Source organism: Amphichorda felina (genome assembly GCF_050947745.1).
Source record: "Amphichorda felina strain 45539 chromosome Unknown scaffold_2, whole genome shotgun sequence".
NCBI lineage: Eukaryota > Fungi > Ascomycota > Sordariomycetes > Hypocreales > Bionectriaceae > Amphichorda > Amphichorda felina.
In genome coordinates, this window is record NW_028145048.1 from 350,080 (window position 1) to 370,460 (window position 20,381).

General features: G+C 51.5%; 4 protein-coding genes across 4 annotated transcripts; 2 read left to right on the top strand and 2 right to left on the bottom strand.

Annotated features, from left to right (window-relative positions):
* Window positions 1-703: 703 nt before the first annotated feature.
* ACO1O0_001667 (putative secondary metabolism biosynthetic enzyme) lies at window positions 704-1,835 on the top strand (the record flags this gene model as incomplete). The annotated part of the gene is made up of 3 exons (XM_083191150.1): window positions 704-1,060; window positions 1,300-1,486; window positions 1,807-1,835. 3 exons carry the CDS (start codon window positions 704-706, stop codon window positions 1,833-1,835), a joined length of 573 nt encoding a protein of 190 aa, XP_083052364.1.
* A 5,780-nt stretch (window positions 1,836-7,615) lies between these two features.
* Window positions 7,616-8,498, top strand: ACO1O0_001668 (tryptophan RNA-binding attenuator protein-like domain-containing protein; the record flags this gene model as incomplete). The annotated part of the gene is made up of 2 exons (XM_083191151.1): window positions 7,616-8,221; window positions 8,277-8,498. The coding sequence occupies 2 exons, from the start codon at window positions 7,616-7,618 to the stop codon at window positions 8,496-8,498; spliced, it is 828 nt and encodes a 275-aa protein (XP_083052365.1).
* A 441-nt stretch (window positions 8,499-8,939) lies between these two features.
* ACO1O0_001669 (terpene synthase family protein) lies at window positions 8,940-10,413 on the bottom strand (the record flags this gene model as incomplete). Its single annotated transcript, XM_083191152.1, has 8 exons — window positions 8,940-9,174; window positions 9,228-9,445; window positions 9,513-9,546; window positions 9,600-9,846; window positions 9,903-9,915; window positions 9,985-10,148; window positions 10,212-10,230; window positions 10,309-10,413. 8 exons carry the CDS (start codon window positions 10,411-10,413, stop codon window positions 8,940-8,942), a joined length of 1,035 nt encoding a protein of 344 aa, XP_083052366.1.
* A 1,448-nt stretch (window positions 10,414-11,861) lies between these two features.
* ACO1O0_001670 (oxygenase MpaB family protein) lies at window positions 11,862-13,277 on the bottom strand (the record flags this gene model as incomplete). The annotated part of the gene is made up of 1 exon (XM_083191153.1): window positions 11,862-13,277. The coding sequence occupies one exon, from the start codon at window positions 13,275-13,277 to the stop codon at window positions 11,862-11,864; it is 1,416 nt and encodes a 471-aa protein (XP_083052367.1).
* Window positions 13,278-20,381: the final 7,104 nt, after the last annotated feature.

Here is a 20,381-nt window from a genome sequence, read left to right on the forward strand (position 1 = left end):
TTAGTCTGATGCTTCCCAAATTCATTGGAGCTGCAACTTCATGTTGTACCTGAATTAGGCGACGCCATGGCAGCTCGTCCATAGCGACGCGGGAAGTCGACGCCCCTCATCTAGTAATGACTAGTAGAGTATTCAAGTAGTATCTGTCCACGGCATAAAAATCGTCCTTTGAAGTGTTAAGAATTACTCGACGATTTCAACGTATCTTTCACTTGGGCACTCGCCGCTCCTCTGGGCTTCTAGAATTCGATATTCTTCTTAAACAATCAGGCTACCGTTGCGAAATAAGCCGTGAATAGGCCATTGAGTAAAACCTCGTTAACTCCGGACAGAAATATTACGAGTCTATGATGCATAATCGCGTGGCTGAATTATCTCCTAACGCCGCTATTTCCGGTTCTCGAAGTTCAGAGACCATCACTAAATTTTAAATAGTGGAGGCAACTACGTAATTCTGCATATATCTCCCCCTAGGCAAGGTATGGCTAAACTAATTGCGATGGCTTACAAATGATCTGTCCCAGCTATTAGATTAATTATAAAAGAAAGGCTAGGAGAGTCTCAAATCCTCCCTACACCTGTCCTTAATAGCCAGAAACTTGCCTATCCCTTCTCTCGAGCCGCTGCTTGCCTTATTTTCGCCTGGTTGTTCCGGATACCCTCGACATTCTCGATTTCTAGATATTCTCATCGTCATCACATCATGCCAGCTCCGTACGACACTCATACCACCACAGGCGAGCTCGTCGCGGATTATGATTCCCTGATCAATGGCAAGGTCATCCTAATCACTGGCGTGTCTCAGGGCTCTCTAGGGGGTTTCTTTGTCGAGTCAATCGCCAAGGCTAAGCCAAGCCGGCTCATCTTAGCGGGTCGTAACGCCGACAAACTCTCCCAGATCGAGGCGGCAATCATCGCCGCCCAGCCAGGGATCAAAGTCAGCATACTTCAAGTTGACTTGGGCTCCTTGGAGAACGTGCGCAATGCGGCCGCACAGGTCAACTCATGGAATGATATCCCGGCCATTGACGTCCTTGTCAATAATGCAGGCATCATGGCAGTGGATTATAAGCTCTCTCCTGACGGATTAGAGTCACATTTAGCCACAAATCATCTGGGGCCTTTCCTCTTCACCAATTTAATCATGAAGAAGCTCCTAGCTGCAGCGGAACCAAGGGTTGTGGTTGTTAGTAGTGATGGTCATCGTTTAAACCCCATCAGGTTCGACGACTATAACTTTGATGTAAGTCACTCTGCCTGGGCAACAGAGTTTCCCCTTTCACTAACGGAACGACGCAGGAGGGCAAGACATATAACCGGTGGTACGCCTATGGCCAGAGCAAGACAGCAAACATGCTATTTGCCATCTCTCTAGCCCAGAAGATTGGAGTGAAACATAACCTTCAGGCGTTCAGCCTTCATCCGGGGGTCATCTGGACCAACCTGGGCAGCCATATTGACTGGAGCGTCGAGATGGACGAATTGCGTAAGATTTCAAATCCTCAAAAATCGTTTGTCAGATGTGGCTTGACTAACCTTTCATAAGGAACCGCTGACAAGTCACTGGGAAACGTGGAAGGATGGAACGAGTTCAATGCAAAGCCCCTGGAGAGAGGAACCGCAACCCATATATATGCGGCTTTTGATACTAGTATCAAGCGTATGCACCCCGTTTAAACCCTCCTTATTATCCCCGAAGTGAAGACTGCTAATCTACTATTTTACAGCTAATAATGGGGCATACCTCATCGACTGTCATGTGGCCGATCCGCTTGTGGATACTGTTAAGCCATGGGCTACTAGTAGTTTTGAAGCCGAACGACTCTGGCGACTAAGTGAGAAGTTGGTTGGACAGGAGTTTCCCTACTAGAAGTAGCTATAGATATGTAGATATATATATCTGTTATACTGTTTAAATAAGCAGTTTAGCATATTTAGGAAATTCTTACCTCTACTTCGCAGAGCTATTGTAGGGTTTTCTTAAAAAGACTTGATAAAGTAAAATAGTATTATTAAGATGGGGGGTAGGGTTTATGCCCCTGAAAAAGGAATATGCCGGGGGTTAAGGGATAGATTGAACACCTCAAGAGCTCCAGTCAATCTCTAAACCTCCACTAATGATGGGGTTTACTAGTGTGAGGTTAGGTAGGTCGGCCCCCCCTTACATCGCTCTCTTGGTTGCGAAACGTCCTGATTTCCTCTCTTCCTCGCGTGCCATCAAAACTGGGCATTGAATAGGATTTTCCAGCGAATACGCTCTCCGTACTTCAAAAAGAGGATAGGGACTGGTATCAAAGCGACGGCAATGAAGGCCAGTACAGAGCCTCCCCAACCTAAGCCCAGCGCCTCGAACATCGGGCCGCCCGCGAGCGGTAACAGCGCACCGCCCATGGAGCGTAAGATAATGCATGAAGCCACGGCAGAGGCAGAATATGCGCCATAGGCGTCGATAAGGTATAGCGTGCTACCATTCTATATACTCCAAAGTTAGTGAATTTTCCCCGTGGCCGGGCAAGGATGAGCGACTCCTGGACGTACGGAAGCCAAAGTAATGCCAATGCTCAAGACACCTGAGCCGATTATGGGAAGAATCCAATGTTGGTGGGAGTCAGCAGTCCAGCCAATCCAGAATAGTCCAATTGGTACGATGCAGGATGCAAGCACAAGCAAAGGTAGACGATACTCGGGCTTCGGCTCTCCGCCCGCCTTATTCATGTACAGGGCCAATCTATCAGCAGTTAACCCTGAAATCGTCGTAGCAATCAATGATCCTATGCCTAGCCCGAGAAATGTAAGGCCGACTTGGCCAGTCGAGAAGCCGTATTGTTCTTCATACAAGGGTGGCAGAACAGTAAAGATGAGATAGAAGTAGCCATAAAACATGAACATGAGGAAAGAAATAAGAAGGATTACTGGCGAACAGACGAGCATCTTTGTGGGTCGAATAATAGCTGTCATTAGCGTCTCTTCTGCCGAGCCTCCTTTGTCTAAGGCGGAGCGAAGATGCTCATTGCCAGTCTCCTTGCGAAGCCTTCTGGCTTTGCGATCGAGAATGGTATATGCATAGGTTTCGCGCATAGAAAACAGGGAAAGTACGAAGACAGCACCAGCCTGCCATCGCAGATTAGGACCCAGAGTCGACATGTTCTGGATAAGAGAGACATACCACTATTGTCACGAGCCAGAATGACCATCTCCAGCCTTTCGCCTGTATGAGATAACCCCCACCTACGAGTGTAGCCTTTTATTAGACATGGATATCTGCGGTAGTTTTCGCAAAGGTCTAGTCACACATACCAATGGGTCCAATGACCGGGCCTATAAGGGGACCCACAGTCCACCACGATGTAACCGTACCGCGTCTCTTATAGGGGATGACATCGGCGATAGTCCCAGCACTCAGAGCCAAAGGACAACTGCCAGCCAGACCAGCAAACAAGCGCAAGACTAGCAAGGCGGAAAGACTGGGGGCCAAAGCGCATGCGGCGCTGAAGAGAACAAAGATGCCGTTGCAGACGTGGTAGACGGGCAGGCGCCCGTAGATTTCGGAGAGCGGCGCAATGAATAGTGGCCCTACGCCGTAGCCAATGACGAATATCGAGACAGTGAAGGAGCCGAGCATCGAGCTCGTAGACTCAAAGTCTTCCAGAACTTGCGGGATACTGGGCGCGAAAATGGACGATGACAGAGCACTGAGTATGTCAGTCCTCCAATAAAGCTAGACGGGAGAGGCACGACATCTGACGAACCTGAGGAATGTGAGGGCAGAAACAAGCGATATGATCACAATTACTCTGCCTCGTCCCCAATTTATTGGATTTTCAGCATCTTCTAGCCCGTCCCAATCGACAATGTTGGGATCCCGACTGGCGCTCGCCTCCGCCCGGGCGTCCGTCACGTCTTTGGAGCTCATGTTTGTCGGCGGAGAAAGCGGTGACAGGGTTGTTTGGAGGACATCAAGACTGCTGAGAGCCATCACAGGCAACGACGGAACGACGCGACTGGACGAAAAGGGTAAAGCACTTATTCAAAGAAATTTAGAGGAAGTTACAGTTGACAAATGGGGGAAAAGGCGGGGGTGGGTGGTTCCATTTTCTGCTTATAGGGAGATATGTAGACCCCCGCTAGAAGGTTGCCGGCAAAAGCCGAAAAGAAGGGCTTACTGTGCATGTAGATCATTATACAAATACGGCAAGTTAATTGACAATTCGGCCCGGGGGACACGGACCGGCTGACGGAAGAGCCTTTTAAAATCTTAGTATTCCCCCCTATGAGAGGAAATCAGTGCTAAGCTAAAAAAGAGAATAATAGGACTAGATTATTATATACGGATTACCCTATATTATTTATACTTATTTATACCCTCTAACCTAATAACCTCTTAAATGTATGGTAGAATCCGTTTAGTCTAAGCTAGAAGGTTAGATTAACCCGGAGGTCACGGCTCGCGGGATAATAAGATAGCATACAAGAAATAGGGGATAACCGCGTAAATTGATAATCAAGAATAATGATGATAGCATTGAGGTTTAAAATAGATTAACATATTGGGCCTCGAAGCCCTACTTATAGAGATAAAGCCTTAGCTCATTAATTATACAGACAAGTCTAAGTTTATATATGTAGGATTATCACTATTATCTATCGGTAAAAACGTATAATATTTATGTATAAACTCTAAACTAACTACATTATACTGGATCCGGAGTAGGCCATATATAGTAAGGGATAAATATATAATAACTAATAACTTTAGCAGGTCTCTAAATACTAATATAGGCAATGCTCTATATAATATAAACTGTTAAAGGGTTAGTGTTTTGAAATAGGGCTCTAATATATCTTCCCTATTCAAATCTATCTATATCGAACGTAATAAACCCGACCCTTTCGAACGTTGAGCTCTGTCCTTGCACTCGCTCTAGCGCAAGCCTCGCAGGGTCTTCTCCCGCACGAATCAGGAGAGAAACCAATTTGTGGGACTGAGCATAGTCGCGGTTATGGTGCCTGATTATCTTACCAATCTGGATGCCGCTAGTGTCAGATAGATATTCGCTAGAAAGTAGAGCGTCGTCAGAATCACCAACTATTCGGCAAGTGACTACGATAAACTGGCGTCGGAGCTTAATCCTCGAGTTGTATACCTCGCCATAATTTCCCAGAATATCTGTAGAGCGATAATTATTGTCGATTGCTTGGCAGGAATCATCACCAACCCGCAGCATCCCATTAGCTTTGCCGCCCCTGGATTGAATCCTGCCATTGAGTCGTGCCCACGACCATGATGGAAGCTTTAGAGAAGCTAGTGCCTCATTCGACCCTTCTCTTCCTTCTCTATACCATAACAGGCCTGCCAGAATATCCTCCTGCCAAAGGCCAGCGATATAAGAGTATCCTATGGACACAACGGTTATTTTAGCAATACCTGCTATCGCTGGTAACTTGTCAGAGGCAAAGCTTAACCTTCGCCTAGTGTACATTGAGACTAGATAATACCGCTGCGCCATTAGTGCACATAAATCAATTTTTTGGGGCGTCCACTCCCGCTGCCGTGGATTGTTGGTGTAAAATATCTGTTCGCATGGGGACATGGACATCCGAGGACTGCTTTGAACCATGCAGCCTGAGAGTATCTTGATTGATGTCCGGGTATTTACCATTTTGACGTATAGTAGCTTCGCGGCACTCCTAATATATCTGCTGGGCTCCGTAATGCAGTATATAGGGCGATAGAATCCTCTCCTGAAATTCCCAAACGCGTGTATCTAGGGGGGTCTCGGTAATACGTTCTAGTTGGAATGCGGGATCCAAAATAGAAATGCTCCCAGACAAAGAATTATCGGGACTTTGATATTTAATCCGGCAAGTCGAGGCCTCTCGTCTGGCAATGAAGCAACCGACCTCGGCGCTGTTGGCTGCTCGCGCAGCATTAGTCAGGTAACTTCCCTTATAAACATCTACTATCTTGGATGCTTCTCTCCCCCAGTCGTCCTTGGAGTTTTGAAGAATGCATAGTGAGTCTATCCATAGGTACTGGATGGCCAGCCTCTTTGATATATGCACTGCTTGCCTGAATGTTGGGGGCATAGATGTCAAGGGAATGGCCTTTCTGTGGGCCGATAAATTGTCTGTCGTCCGAAGATATATCAGGCACGTCTCCTGAAGTTATGATATGGATGCGATCGACGAAAGAACTCGAGTCACCCCAGCGTACCAATGAGATTTCCCTGCCTGGATAAGCTTCTGATACATACTTTAGAGAATCAGCTCCGAGCTCGTTATCAAAAGAGACATACTGTCCAAGGGTAGTCCAAATGAAGCCACAGAGCTGACATCCGCGCGCCATGGAGTATTTCAACGCCAAATACGAAGGCTGGTGGCGTTGCATCCTATCGCGGCCCGTACCCTGCATTTCTTCCGGGGAAATTCCTTGGTATATTTTGCAAAGCATATTGGATAGTTTTGTCACGTAATGGAAAATTTTTAGGAGAAAAGTTCTTGGAAATTAGGGGCGTGTGGGATAAAAGACTGATGAAATTCCAACGTCTAGCAGGCCGCTTTGTGACTCCCACCAACATATGTATGTTCGTGTGGCCTCAGCCTAATTCCTGAGCCGCCTGGCAACAATTATGCAGAGAGCCAGGGCTGGAAAAGTGTGCCAGCCATGACGAATATATCCTGGGACAAAAACGTTGCAAGGTTGCGTCTCCCGTCCGCCAACGTCACGTTTCCAAGCCAGGGCTAAAGCAGAGCACCGACAAAAGGTCTATGCCAGATAGGCAGCAACCTGGAAATACTATCGTAGCACGACTAAACAAGCAGAGAGAGCGGTATGATAAACGCTACCAAGAAAATCCGAAGACGCTTGGCTAACACATCGTCATCGGCGCCTTTCGGACTACCGCCGGAGAACGGTGGAGGTGGAAGCACACCTTCTCCCCATCCAGCAACAACTTGAGCGGACAGGGTTGAAATCAACGATACGCATCAGGACCAGCCCTCAATATCGCGACATGGTCTCCCCTGGGCCCCCAAAGGCGCGACACGTAGAGTCCCTTGATTGGCTCTCGGGCTAGCGTATGTATGCATATGACTTCTGACGTGGCTTCAGGCGTAAAATCACGTTACCCGACACGATAAATAACGAGATATCCTTCCAAACTCCTTTCGTAACCTTCCTACCAGCAAATACCAAGTACTTCCGCTTTCAGATACAATAGTAGCAAGGACCCAGTTCAAACTAAGCTGGTCGATATTCAAAAAACCCCTGCGCCACTACCATTACCCCGCTATCTCCCTTAGTAGAAATGTAATACGTTATACTATACCTAATGAGGTGCTAATATTCGCGCCCTGCTACGTGATGAAGCTTACTTTATTATTGTGGCTTCACAACTCGGGTGGTACTATTGGACAAGGCAGACTTCAATCGTCCTGGTTGACGAGAGATCAACATGCTGCGTAGGTAGGCGGTGTAAGGGGTCTTGGATCACGCAGTCCTGAAGATTTCGAGACTACATAAGAGTGCGCACCCCTTTATCCGGGATAGAAAGGGACGTGTACGCTTCAACGGCTGTCTCCTTACCTTGGACCCCAGGACCAACGTTCTCGCACCATGTCGTACCAGCAGCCATACGGGCAACCGCCCCAACAGCAACAGTACGCCTATGCTCCTCCGCCAGGTGGGCATCCCCAGAATCAACCGCAGCAACATGCGCAAATTGCGCAGTCCCCTCCCGCTACGACCGTCGCCCCTACGCAGAGCGACAGTGGTTCGTTCAACGGCGGGAGCTACATCATCACACACCGCGACACCAACGCAGTGCTCAGCGTCACCCTCCAGCAGGGTGCCAATGTGCGCTCCAAGTCGGGCGCCATGATCCACATGTCGGGCTCTGTGCAGCTGACGGGCAAGGTCAAATTCTCGATGAAGAAACTCTTCACCGGCGGCGACATGTCCGAGTCGACGTACGTCGGGCCAGGGCGGGTGGCACTGGGCCCGACGCTGTTTGGCGATATCATCACACTGCACATCGACGGCCGCCAGCAGTGGACTATCGGCAAGGACTCGTTCCTCGCCTGCACCCCCGACGTCCTGAGAGAGACCAAGTCTCAAGGATTCGGCAAGGCCATGTTCTCGGGCGAATCACTGTTCGTCTACAACGTCTTGGGTCAGGGCATTTTGTGGCTGACGAGCTTTGGCGCCGTTGATCGCATTGATGTAAGTTGCTATTCAACATGTGCTGGCATGAAAACTCTGTTGACACTTTGAGAAGCTTCAACCTGGGGAGCAGCACATTGTAGACAATGGCCACCTAGTGGCCTGGAGCTGCGACTACAAAATTGAGAGGGCCGGTGGGGGTACCATGACTGGGCTCAAGACGGGCGAGGGACTGGTGTGTAGGTTCACTGGCCCTGGCTCTGTATATGTTCAGACGCGGAATATGGATGAGTTCCAGAGCTTTATTCGGGCTAATTCCGCTGGAGGAGGCTCTTGATGTAAAGCCAGTATTGCATTATATAGTGATACGGCGATAGACAACACAAGTGCTATTGCTACCTTCGGTCCCGATCTTGCGGTGAAAGAAATCGTTTCCGGTATTGCGTAGTCAGCCCATTATATTTGCGACATTCATTGCGCCGTGAAGAGACGGGCTGGCTATATCTGCGGAAGGAGGGTTTCGATGAGCACACTTTAACTTGGATGGTTGGTTCCCCCCTCCACCTTCTTTGTGACTGGTCTTACACGTCCTAGGCTCTCCCACGTCTTCATGTACAAGGTCGATCACTAGAAATTGGAACTATTATCTGTAGTCGATGTCGAGGTATCAATCAATCCTCATGGTCATATTCGATGAGCTTGTACAGTTACATGTATATACACAGGGAGTATCCGGCGACCGGGCCAATATAGCAACAAAAGAAACGCGGCAAGAGCACTAGATGATGAAACTGGCAAACCAGCAGTGGATAGCAGTGACAACCCGTCTGACTGCCTCCTCCAATGTCTCCCTTCTCTGGGCTGACTGGAGCTTCTTCTCAACCTCACGATCAACAACTGTGCCATCTTCGGAAGCACTCTCGTCCAGATAGGGAGGATTCTCCAGAACGTAGAGTGTTCCCGTCCGACGGACTTCCTCGGGGTCCTGCCCCAGGTAGCGCTTGGATCGGAAGCTTCAAAAATGTCAGCTCACATTCTGCAGATGACCACGGAGACAATGACTCACCTCCAGTAGAGGTTGGCTCGCACAACGGACTTGATGCCCTCGATGTACTGGGCAACCTGCTCGTCGGTCTCGTCTCCCCATAGCGGGACATGGGACTCTGCGGCCTCCCAGCGACGATACCGGTCCTCGAGAAGACCCCCCACGTACTGGAAGGCCTCCTGCGCGGTCATGCCGTCCATGCGACAGGCTGAGATGACGTTTCCGGTGTATCCATCAGCCTAGGCGGGAGTCAGTGCCGAAACAAAAAGGTAGAAAGTCGGAGTGTATAAGTGCGCTCTGTCTCACCTCTTCTTTGGGATACGACACCATGTCATTCGTGCTGCGAGGGTATTAGATGGAACTTTCTGAGTGCCAACTGGGGGAGAAACTCACATGCACACCATCTCCATCCCGAGGTTCTCGAGTTCGCGCATAATTGGGTCCTTGAATACCTTTTCCGGCACATTGAGACGGTGACCATACTCGACGAGGTGGTACAGCGGTCCAGAACCGGCAGAGTCGCGTCGAGTCTCGATCATCTCCTCGGGAGTTGGCCTACGGCCGTCAAAGTGATCATCGAGATGGGTTAGGACGCCCTTGCTGTACAGATCCATGCGATGGAGAAAACGTCTCTTCACACCTGGAAGACAAGTTAGTGTCCAGATAATCCAGGCATGAGAATAGGGTAGTAGCTACCTGGTGTGCATGTCTGATAGTCCCCGTTAGCAAAGTAGCTCCAAAGGATGAATCATGAGCGTTTTGGGTGGGTCCTTCTTACCGAAAAGACACGCTTGGCCACATCATCGTGGGCTTCCACGATGCGCATCCTCCCCTCTGTGGACGCCTCTGGGTTGAAGAAGGGCTCTAGAAGACCTTCCACGACGCGCCTAGATTCGACGGGATCGTCACTCAGTTCTCCGCCGAGGTCTCCGCCGTCAAACACTGAGACATGTTAGCTAGCCTTCCTCATGGGCCTCCCAGAGACAGATTTCAGATATGACTTACTGTCGTCGTAGGGAAACACCTTTAGACATGGCCCAGGTTAGCGTTGGACTCTATAGCGAGGAGTCTCTGGATAGGAGGGGTATATGAGTGCACTTACCCAGTTGCCCCAGTCACAGATGGTGCGGTATTCGTCCCGCGGCGCATTGGGCGCCATGATGGCACAGAAGTAGGAGAAGTCAAGCTTCTGCAGCTTCATCTGCATTGCCGGGGAGAGAGAACAGAAACTTGGACATGTTACTACCATGAGACTGGACGTGGAAGGGATGGACATGGGCTTTACCTGGTGAGCCATTGCTCTGACTCCGGTCTGACTTCCTCATAATGGGGATTGACAGGCGGGGCATCCTTGAGAAACGACTGGAACAAGTTGGGAAGTTGAACTGGAACTTTGTCCGTATGTGTCTTGGTGGCCGCCTCTGGAGCGACCCGGTTGGTAGCGGTGGTATTGCCGTTGGACGAATGCATGGCTGCTGCAGTAGGTTGAGACTTGAGTGTGAAAAAGCAAGACGGGAAGAAGGCCACGACCATGCAGACACGGATCAAGGATATAAGAACAGGTTGAGGACTCGCAGCCTGGGTGAAGGGAAACGTCGGTCGAAGTTGATAACACCATACGCGTACTTATGTGATTAGTGAACTGGGCGTTGGGAGGGCTCAATCACCTCAATCACCTCCCCGAAGTGACTTTGTCCGAAGGCATGACTTCATCCCATGGGTATCTGAGACATGATAGCACTAGTTGGAACGGCCGTAAGACCAGTAATACAGGCCATGAACGATGCGAGTTGGAGCCAGGGCTGTACCTCATGGGTAAGCTCGTGAGGGGGGAAGAGGGGGGGGGGGGATTCCCCATCTTGGTAAAACCCTGCACTTCTGACAGCTGCGCTAAGGTGTATTCATGGTCGCCGACCGGTCCTGGAGCAGCGTCAGCTGGCCACCAGGGCCCGTTGAATGCCCCCGTTGGACCATCTGTAGACAGTTCCAGATCCCGATTCAGACTGAACTGGTGGTGTGTGCGCATTGGCGGCGGTGCCCCATGCAGACGCCCTGCAACCATGCAAATCGGCGTTGCCTGGGCCCTTCAACCTTGGGCGCCACAGCCGCCCAGGGACCAGGGGTCTCTTGTACTGGTACAAGCGCCATTTATCCCAATCAGATCCCACCTTGGTTGTACATGTAGTAATAATGTCATCGGGCGGCGAGTAGACATCACTTGAGGGGGCCAGGGAGGCTTGGCAGGCTCAGCTCCAGGCGGTCGTGTGTTTGTGACTCTTGAGGCGAGGTGCGCTGTGATGCTCACGGGCTCCCCATCGATCGGATAGCATGCTCCATCGCCAGCCCCGTTTTCTCATCCGCCTGGCATGTTCCCTATCACGAGATCTGCGTAAGGTGGGCTTGCTGACAGAACGTACGAGTAGCTAGCTGCTTATGGCCCCAAGATTTGCAACTCGTGAGTCGTGTAACAACTCCATATGCAGACGGTGTAAGCGTGCTGCGCGGCATCACCGATTTGAATTGCATCATGCGTGTTATTTTTTTATTTTTTTCCATGGTTTATTTTTATTTCAGTCTCAACTTATTCCTAGTATCACACAAATTCCAATTCCATACACTCGCTAAATAGAAACCCTCAGAAATCTCAAAACAGAATTAGACGGACCAATGCACCCAGTTCATCACAACCTGCTGGTTATGCTCCACGGCCCCGTACATGGAAGAGCACGCCCACAGGATAAATGTGAAGACGACAGGCAGCAAGAGACACCCAAATAGAAAAACCCCAAACAGGAATGCCTCCACGGGCCTCGCAAATAGAGACCCGCGGGGCGACAACCTGCCGTGGTCCTCCCTGCCAATCAGCTTGCCCGCCTGCGGGACGTGCTTGAACTCGAGCTTCGAGCCCCCTGCCAGGCCCTCCTTGCTGTGGATGACGCCCTCGTGGAGGCTCCTCTTGAAGAACCCCGTCACCAGGGCGTCGAACGCGGGGATGTTGTGCTGCAGCAGCGCCAGGCCCCGGACCAGCCAGCAGAAGCCCCGGAAGCAGGCGTACGAGTAGAGGCCCGGGCGGCCGAGGCGGATCTTGTCGCAGAACTCGTGGCCATTGAAGACGCGGCTGCCGGCCTCGATGAAGCCGGCCGAGACGTTGAAGGGGGGTAGGTCCGTCAGGCACTGGATGAGGTTGTGCGAGACGATGTAGGTCGTGTCGTTGAGGCGGTACTCGTTGAGGAGCATGCTCTCCATGGTGGCCTTGGCCCTCGAGGGTGTCTCGACGTGCTCTGTGGGCGTCCCGATGACGTGGGCCACGTACCGGAACAGGGCGATGTAGTCGGCCGTCTCCTGCTCCGTGGGGTGGATGCCCATGAAGGGGAGTTGCAGCCACGAATGATTGCAGCAGAAGGTGGTGATGGAGTGGATGGACCCAACAGTGCTGATGGGGACTCCAAGACTCTCCATGTCGAAGTAGTCCCCGCGGGTCCTCTCGATCTTCATGATGCGCTCGCGAACACTGGAATGGAGAAGCCGCACGCGGATGATGGTCCTGTGGCCCTCGCCCCCTGGCTGCACCGACTCGAGGGAGTCGGTCACCTGAAGGATGAGCTGGAAGGTCTCGAGCAGCCTCCGGAGCAGCGTGCGCGTGGAGAACCCTCCCGTGCGTAGCAGCACCTCCGAGACGCCCGGCGCGACTGTGTTCTCCCCCATGAAAGCTTGGAGGCCGAAGCCCATGAGGTTCCCGGGAGCATAGCGGTAGAAGAAGTTCTGGCCGCGCTTTATCTGCTCCCAGTCTACCCACTCAGGGACGGTATGAGTCTCGTGCCAGAACCGGGAGAGAGTCTCGTCCTCGGTGTGGTGGTCGCGGAGCAACGTATAAAGATCATTAAAGGGGCATTGGGGAGGCCCCTTGGCGCTCTCTGAGCTGGTCTTGTTCTTCTGGGCAATCTCTTGGAGCTTGTTGACGACTTGGCTGCCAAGTTCGTCATACTCATATTTCAGAGCATCTGACTGCTCCTTGGGCATGTGTTCTGATGTCCATTGGAAGGTATAGTTGTTGACTTTGTGGAAAGACATGATGAAGGCTGATACGTAGAAGTGTACACGAGTTGAACAAACTTGGAGAGTAAGAATGAACAGGAAGAAAGCAGAGTATCTCAGTCACGAGACGGAGGACTAAGTCGGGTTGCGCGAGTTGGACAAGCTCCGGGGGGCAAGAATAGACCGGAAAAAAAAGGGGAGGCGCTCTCAGTCATAAGATGGAGAGTTCGGGATCATCCAACAGATAGGCAGTGTGTTCTTGGTTCCTGTGTACATGTACGTAGTCAGGCGCATCATCCGGGCTGCCCACCACCAACTTCTACAGGTCGCCCAGGCGCATGTACCGAGACTTTCGTCCCCTGCAGGCTTACCTTGCGCAGATCAGTGCAGGTAGCGTGCCAGGCACGCGGAGAGAAGTGTCTATGCCAAGACAACAACGTGTGAGTGGGAACTGTGGAGTTTGGCATCATGGTTCGTGGGCGTTGTGCAGTTGAGGCACATGGCTGGGTGTTCAGGCTGTCCGTTTCCGCCGGCCGAGGGTCAACCAAAGGGGGGCGTTGGACACCGTCTTGGCATCACCCCCCTCCGACAAAGACCGGGATCTGTACCATGTATAATACCGCCGAAAATAAAACAAACAAAAAAAGAAGAAGAGAGGACGTCCGGTGCGGCCGAGCGGCGTAGTCAGGTCCCGGAGCCTCGCCACTGGGAAGATACATCCACCCCACCATTTACCACTGATCAGATGACGATTGCCTAGCTCCGGATCTCATGATGTTTGCACTATCCCGTTGGGTTCCTGATATTCGAGACATGTTGCGGCTATCTCGACAGGATAATATTCTTACGACCTAAATTGGAAACCTGTCCGAAGTATCCTCACTGACAACAACACAGCCCAGAGCTTGGGATACCATTGATGGCACAGCAAGGTGAATCCGTACCTACCTACCGTACCTACCGTACCTACATACCTTAGTCCATGTATGCAGCAATCCATGTGACTGCATGCATGGTGGTATTGATCGTCGAGGAATTCTCATGCTGCCTGGTGCATGACCCCATTTCCCGGTTGCGATGATGTCTCTCCCGAGCATTGTCGGCCTTTCTTTTTTTGATACCCTGGGCCAACGTTAGCCCTCCACTAAGATGCCCTCGTCGCGCGTCCCATCGTGGTGAAGGGTGTTTTCAGGGTGTTTGCAGGGTGTTTACTGTCTTTGCCACTGTCAACTCGGCAGTCGTTAGCAGGCATTGTGAACGAATCGGGTCCTCCCGCGATATCAATCTGGCAAATCTGCGTTGACAGAGGACCCCCCATCATACCCACGGGCCACCAGTTTGGCAGTGACCAGGCAAGAATGGAGTCATGCGGCCCGTGGCGAGACCATGCCGATCATGTCACAAATGATAGGTAATCGAGGTACGAGTACTACAACGAGTACCAAATCTACCACTCTGAGCGGCGGCACGTTAAAATAGCTCAACCCAAATCGGCACTGCCTACTATGTACACAGCCCATATTATTTCCATGTTTTCCCAGCGACCAACAAGAAGGTTCTATTATTCCTTGTGGTTCGCACCTGATGGCAGCTGAATGCCATGCCCTCTGGTGGGGAAATTCCGGAGATCTCGCCATGCATGCTATCATGTCATCAGAATGCGACACTACGCCTTGCCCGAAGACCGGTCTGTCGGCGCTGCCCCTGTCAAGCTGGACGGTGCGGGTACTCGTGTGATAAACCGGATCTGGGCATCCAGGTGCTGGCCCAGCTGAGACAAGAGCAGAATTGGGACACATGTCGACGACGTCGTAGACCAAGTAGGCAATTTGACTGTGATAGCGCCAGCCATAGTGAGACATGCCACCACGCCAATGCGGGCGACGCCCACCGAGACTCCATCGGGCCTACGCCGATAGCAGCCAGTTCCTGATATACGCTGTACGATGTGCGAGCAGGTGTGGGCGAGTGCGAGTGGCCTGGCCTTGGGGTGCCGAGCACTCCGTACGGAGTACGCCCAGCACGACTCGATCAATACAGCCCCTTCGGAGGCACATGGTGCGCTATGATTTGTCGTCGGTGGGCTGATGATCTCCAGGGCATGGCCAGCTTGGCGGGACTTGAGGACCAAAAGGTGTACCGCGATAGGCTGCGCGACGGAACAAGGATGGCCTCTAGTTCGCTGGTGGCGCATTGCTAGCGCAGGCCACAACGTCGACTCATCGAGTGAGCAAGGCCAGGTAACCAGCTAACAACAAGCCCAGCAAGCCCAGCTAACAACAAAGCCCAGCAAGGTCAGTCAGCCCAGCAAGGCCAGTCAGCCCGGCAAGGCCAACGAGGACCCCGACAAGTCCGACAACAGGCCCACCGTCAACTGCCGTCCGTTGGAGAATCCCATCGAATGATGTGATCTATCGCGATTCACCCCCAGCTGGACATGAACATGGGCAGAAGAATCCCTGGCCCCATCGCATGCATATAATCCGATCCATAATCCGCACAGCTGCCAAGATCCGGCTGTGCCATTGATCAACGCGACCCTCAGGCGCAACCAACGAGAAAACAACATCTCCGCCTCCTGATTGGCCCCCAGACGCAATATTCGCCCAAAGCTGGGCACATGGGTGATGATGGATCCATGAACATTATGCCTCTACGAGTACTTAGCTGGTGATACAATCCACAGTCCACCACAAGTAATACTACAAATCCATACCACGGGGTTGCCGACTGCCAACCACTCCTATACTCAATACTACTTTGCTCGTTTTCCGGGCGAAGGGATCACAGGGGAAACTTGGATGTAGGTACACAGCCAGTCAGCCCCGTACGCTCTCCAACCAATAACACCTCATAACCCATCATACCTACCTACTGGTACATGTAGTCTGGGATTCTTCAGCACCACTGGGCTTTCACCCCACAGCCTCCATCTTCAGGGTGTTTTTAGCTCAGAGGCCCCATACGGTGCCTGATTGGGGCGGAGCATAATCAGATTACAACGTGGCTTCCATCCCAACCTGGCCAACCATGACCAATCCACCATGGTCCTCGCGAAATCAAGATCCCCGGCTCGACTTCCAGAAGCACTCCTTACCATACCTCTACTACCTCGCTCACACTTTTGGCAACATCCTGCATAAACAGATAGGTGGGATTATGCAAGCTGCGGGCGCGCGCACCAACATGCGCACGGCATCTCTCCCTCTTTTTTTTTTTTTTTTTAGCACCTGTTTTATTCTCAGTGACACACCGTTCAGCCTCCCTGCCGCGGCCCTGAACCACCTACGAGTATACATGTTAGATGCATGCGTTTTCTTCAACGGCACTCCAACGGTGAGGCGTCGCATCTGCACCACCTACCCACATGCATCCTGCATGCTGCTCCTCGCTGCGCCAACGGACCTCCCTCCCCTCCGTCTCCGTCCTGCGCTCCCGCCGTATGTCTCACCCGGGAGTAATGCCTCACCAGACTCTATCAGGTGACAAGAGCGCCCTGAGGGACAGACGGACGTCCGTTGGTGATAAGAAGGGGGGGCGGATGTGAGGAGACCGAGGGCGCGTCGGCCGGTCACCGCACATGATTCCAAATCTCAGAGCATAATGGGCCTCAGCCGCTCCGACGCCTCTAATGTCCGAGCCGCCATGTCCCAGCCTTTCCAGTCTCTCGGGTATGCTCGCAATATCCTGTCGGCTGGTGCCCTCCTAAGCGGGCATTGGAAGGGGATCAATGGCACCGATCGCTGGTGGCGAGGGCCTGACCGGTCGTGGTGGAAAAATCCGAATGAACAGGGATATTCGGGAGGCAGGAAGCTCGTGCAAGTGTGACAGGATAGTTGTCCTTGGACAAAGATGGTCCCAAAATTTTATAGGCGGCTCAGACCGAAAAAAATCGACAGGTCTCAGCATCTTTATCCCGCATGTCAATCAATAATGTGACCTTATGGCGAATGTGCCTGTATCAATACATGATCTGAAGAACAGTCTCGACGTCTGTTATTTTACTGATAGGGAAGGTAAATAACGGGCGTTTCCAACCCATTATATCATGGACTGTTAGCCAACTTGAGTGTCTCTTCATCGTATCATCATGTCCAGGTTCACATGCTCAAGGGGAAAGATCAGCAGTAGTACAGTAGCATCGCCATCTCTCTAGCCCACAATGCCGTGATTATAATACAACGTCGTGATGAGGACCGTTGTGTTAAGCGGGAGCTAGTAGGAAAAGAAATGGTGATCTGTGCCGCGTCTGCAACGGCCGATCCCCTGCTACGTCTACCCGACATCCCAGATCAAGAACCCGGCAAATATACCAGGTATCTTGCCGAGTCTCTCTAATAACAGAGTTCCCTAAAAGCATCTTCAAACTGAGGGATGTCGATACAGCAGCATTGGCCATACGTGGGATATGAGAACTAGTCAGTTGTACATGTATCATAGACGATCAGCAACCTGCTCGTGATCAGAGTCGCCGAAAATCTCGATGTGAAAACTGCTGATGTTGCACATCCTCCATCTCCCAAAGCCTCAACGTTCAGACAACCTTCCATACATGAGTTTGTTTCTAGTCGCCCCTATGATCGACGCCCACTGGTCAAGGGTGTGTAGCAGACGCGATCTGGCCGCACAGTGCATGTGTCAGAGGTCGGGGTAGAGGATGAAGAGAGTGAGGAGCTACGCCCAGATCGTACCTTCATCTCAGGTACTAGAGGACCGCTAGTTGATAGCGGCAAGCAAGGAGGGGAGATCTCCAAGGTCTCAACTTGCCGCTGCCGGAAGGTCGTGTCTTTTGCAACCAGCCCTTAGTCGCGTGGGTGCCCCTTTTGTCGACCACTCCTGGCAGCATGACATCTCTGCCGTCGTTAGCTTCATTGTTGCTTGACTTTACCCCGCTGTTCACATTGACTAGCTGTACTGTTCTGTTCTGTCCTCCTTGATGCCCTTGAGTTACATCCAGCCCCTTTTCAGTACTAGTCCGTACTTCGAAGTCGATTTCCCCCCCCCTAGTCGTTGAGGCATCCGGTAACAGTGACCTGCTAGGGTTCTTGGGGAGTACCAGAGATGAGACGGTGCGCATATACTGATTATCATATTTAACTTGCCGATGTCACCTCTTGAGATGCCGTCTCTAGTCTCCCCTAGGCAACAATCATGAATTCCTCTAGTGGCGGCGCAGATTCAACGTCGAGAGGCTGACGGTCACATCGTGTATTCTTTATGATGGAACTACTGATCGCCCCTGGCCCCGGCCATAGCATCCCGGGTGGGCCATCCCCGGAGGTCCGTGTGTCGCCGTTGTGGGGCTCCCGCCCGGCGTCCGAGTCGAGCGACCTTTGCCGAACATCCTGATTTAGTAAAAGGAGACTCAATAGCTGATACTATATCACGAGGAGCTTTTCTACTATTGCTTCTTGCCTCAGAGTGGCCCATGGATCACCACTTCTCTCATGACACTGTCTGTCCTTTGCTGGGCCAAGATTAGGGACTTGCTTTAGAAGAAGACCGAGATAAATGTAACGCATCTAAGATTCCCAAAGTGCTGAATTTCACAAATTGTTCGATGAGTAAATCACGGCAAACCCCGCAAGAGCGCAGCATATGTTTCCCAGACCTTCCACCTCCGCAAGCTTTTAACTAGCGCTTCGCTCATATCAGCGGGTTTACATATATGGGCGAGCCCATATGTGGTAAAAGGATATGCCCAAAACGGGCTGGGCCAACCCCAAAAGCGCTTGCCCTCGCACATTATGACGGGTTTAATCGGTCGCTGCAGCCTCGCTGCAGCCGAGAGGGGCCAAGCAGCCCTGCGGCGTAAGTACAGCCTCGAGGGGTAAGTTGCTCTACCTGTCATCTTACTCTCCGACCTGAACCCAATCCAGTGCTCTCTGACAGGGTCTTAGGCTTTCGTCAAATTTTAATGAAACGGAAACGCCTATAAATAGTGCGTGAAATTGGATTTCGGTGTCACTATGCAGTAGCGTGTCAATCACGTCGTGGCCCGGCGACGGGCAGTTGGAGGACGCTGGAGATACGTGTCCGGGTTGAGTCTCCATGACTTCACCGAAATTACCTGGTGTTCTATTTCCGCAGTTGCGCATTGTCCACGTCAATACTGGCACTAGGGAAGAAAGAGCTCTGCCGGTCAGGGGCGGGCGTGACCCTCCTTGAGGGTCGGGCCATGGAGGATCAGGCTCTGGATGAACTTTTACCATGCCCAATATGTATATTCCTGATGCTGGATGTGCGATTGAGAGTGGGAACACGTCATGTCTGTCAAGCGCAAGAGAGTGTGTTAATACCCACATCATATCTGTAAAGTGCATCAATCAAATATTGATACCCAACCCTCTCCAAAGAGCCTCAAAGGATGAGAACTTTCAGCCTGAAGCGAGGTATAAATTCTTTTGGAGCTTACCCTTCATCCTTTGTTTTGGCCACATTATTTAGAGACTGGATACGCACCGCATCTCGAGCTGCAGACGACCAAGTTCGGACGCCTCGCCCCAGTCAATCGCTCCCTCTAGGCTGGACCCCAATCATCCAGCCGCCGCCTCTTTTCTCTCACAGCCAGGCTACACCCAGTTTCCTCCTATTCATAGCGTCGTGTAATGGTAATTGGACCTTTCAACATGCCTCGAAGATGTCGAGGAAAGAACAATAATACCAATGGCACCACTAGTCAGGGTCGACAGGGCGAGACGATCCGTGTTCGCGGCATACCCAAGGATTGGAATCGACAAAAACTACAGTCCATCTTGCTAGAACAATCAAAGTCGCCGGCTGCCAAAGTTATTGTCAAGTCGCTTGCCCAAGAAATCGACGGGAGCTCGTTGACCGCTACAGTCACCCTCCAAGAATTCCCCGCCGAGCGTACGCCTACTTCTGGAAAATCTTGGTCTTTTGCTCTCCCAGAGTCCGACTATGACGATGAAACCAAATACATAACGCTGGACGTTGACTTTTTGGGGGTTACCACACTCTTCGCGCCACCTGATGACAGCCACCAAGTTGAGTAAGTACAGGACCAATCTTTTCTGGCTCGCAGCTTATGCTAAATACAATGCGGTATAGTGTGGTGGCCATTGCCGGCCTCGGCGGGCATGCTTTTGGTTCGTTCAAAGATGAGGGCAGTGACTACAT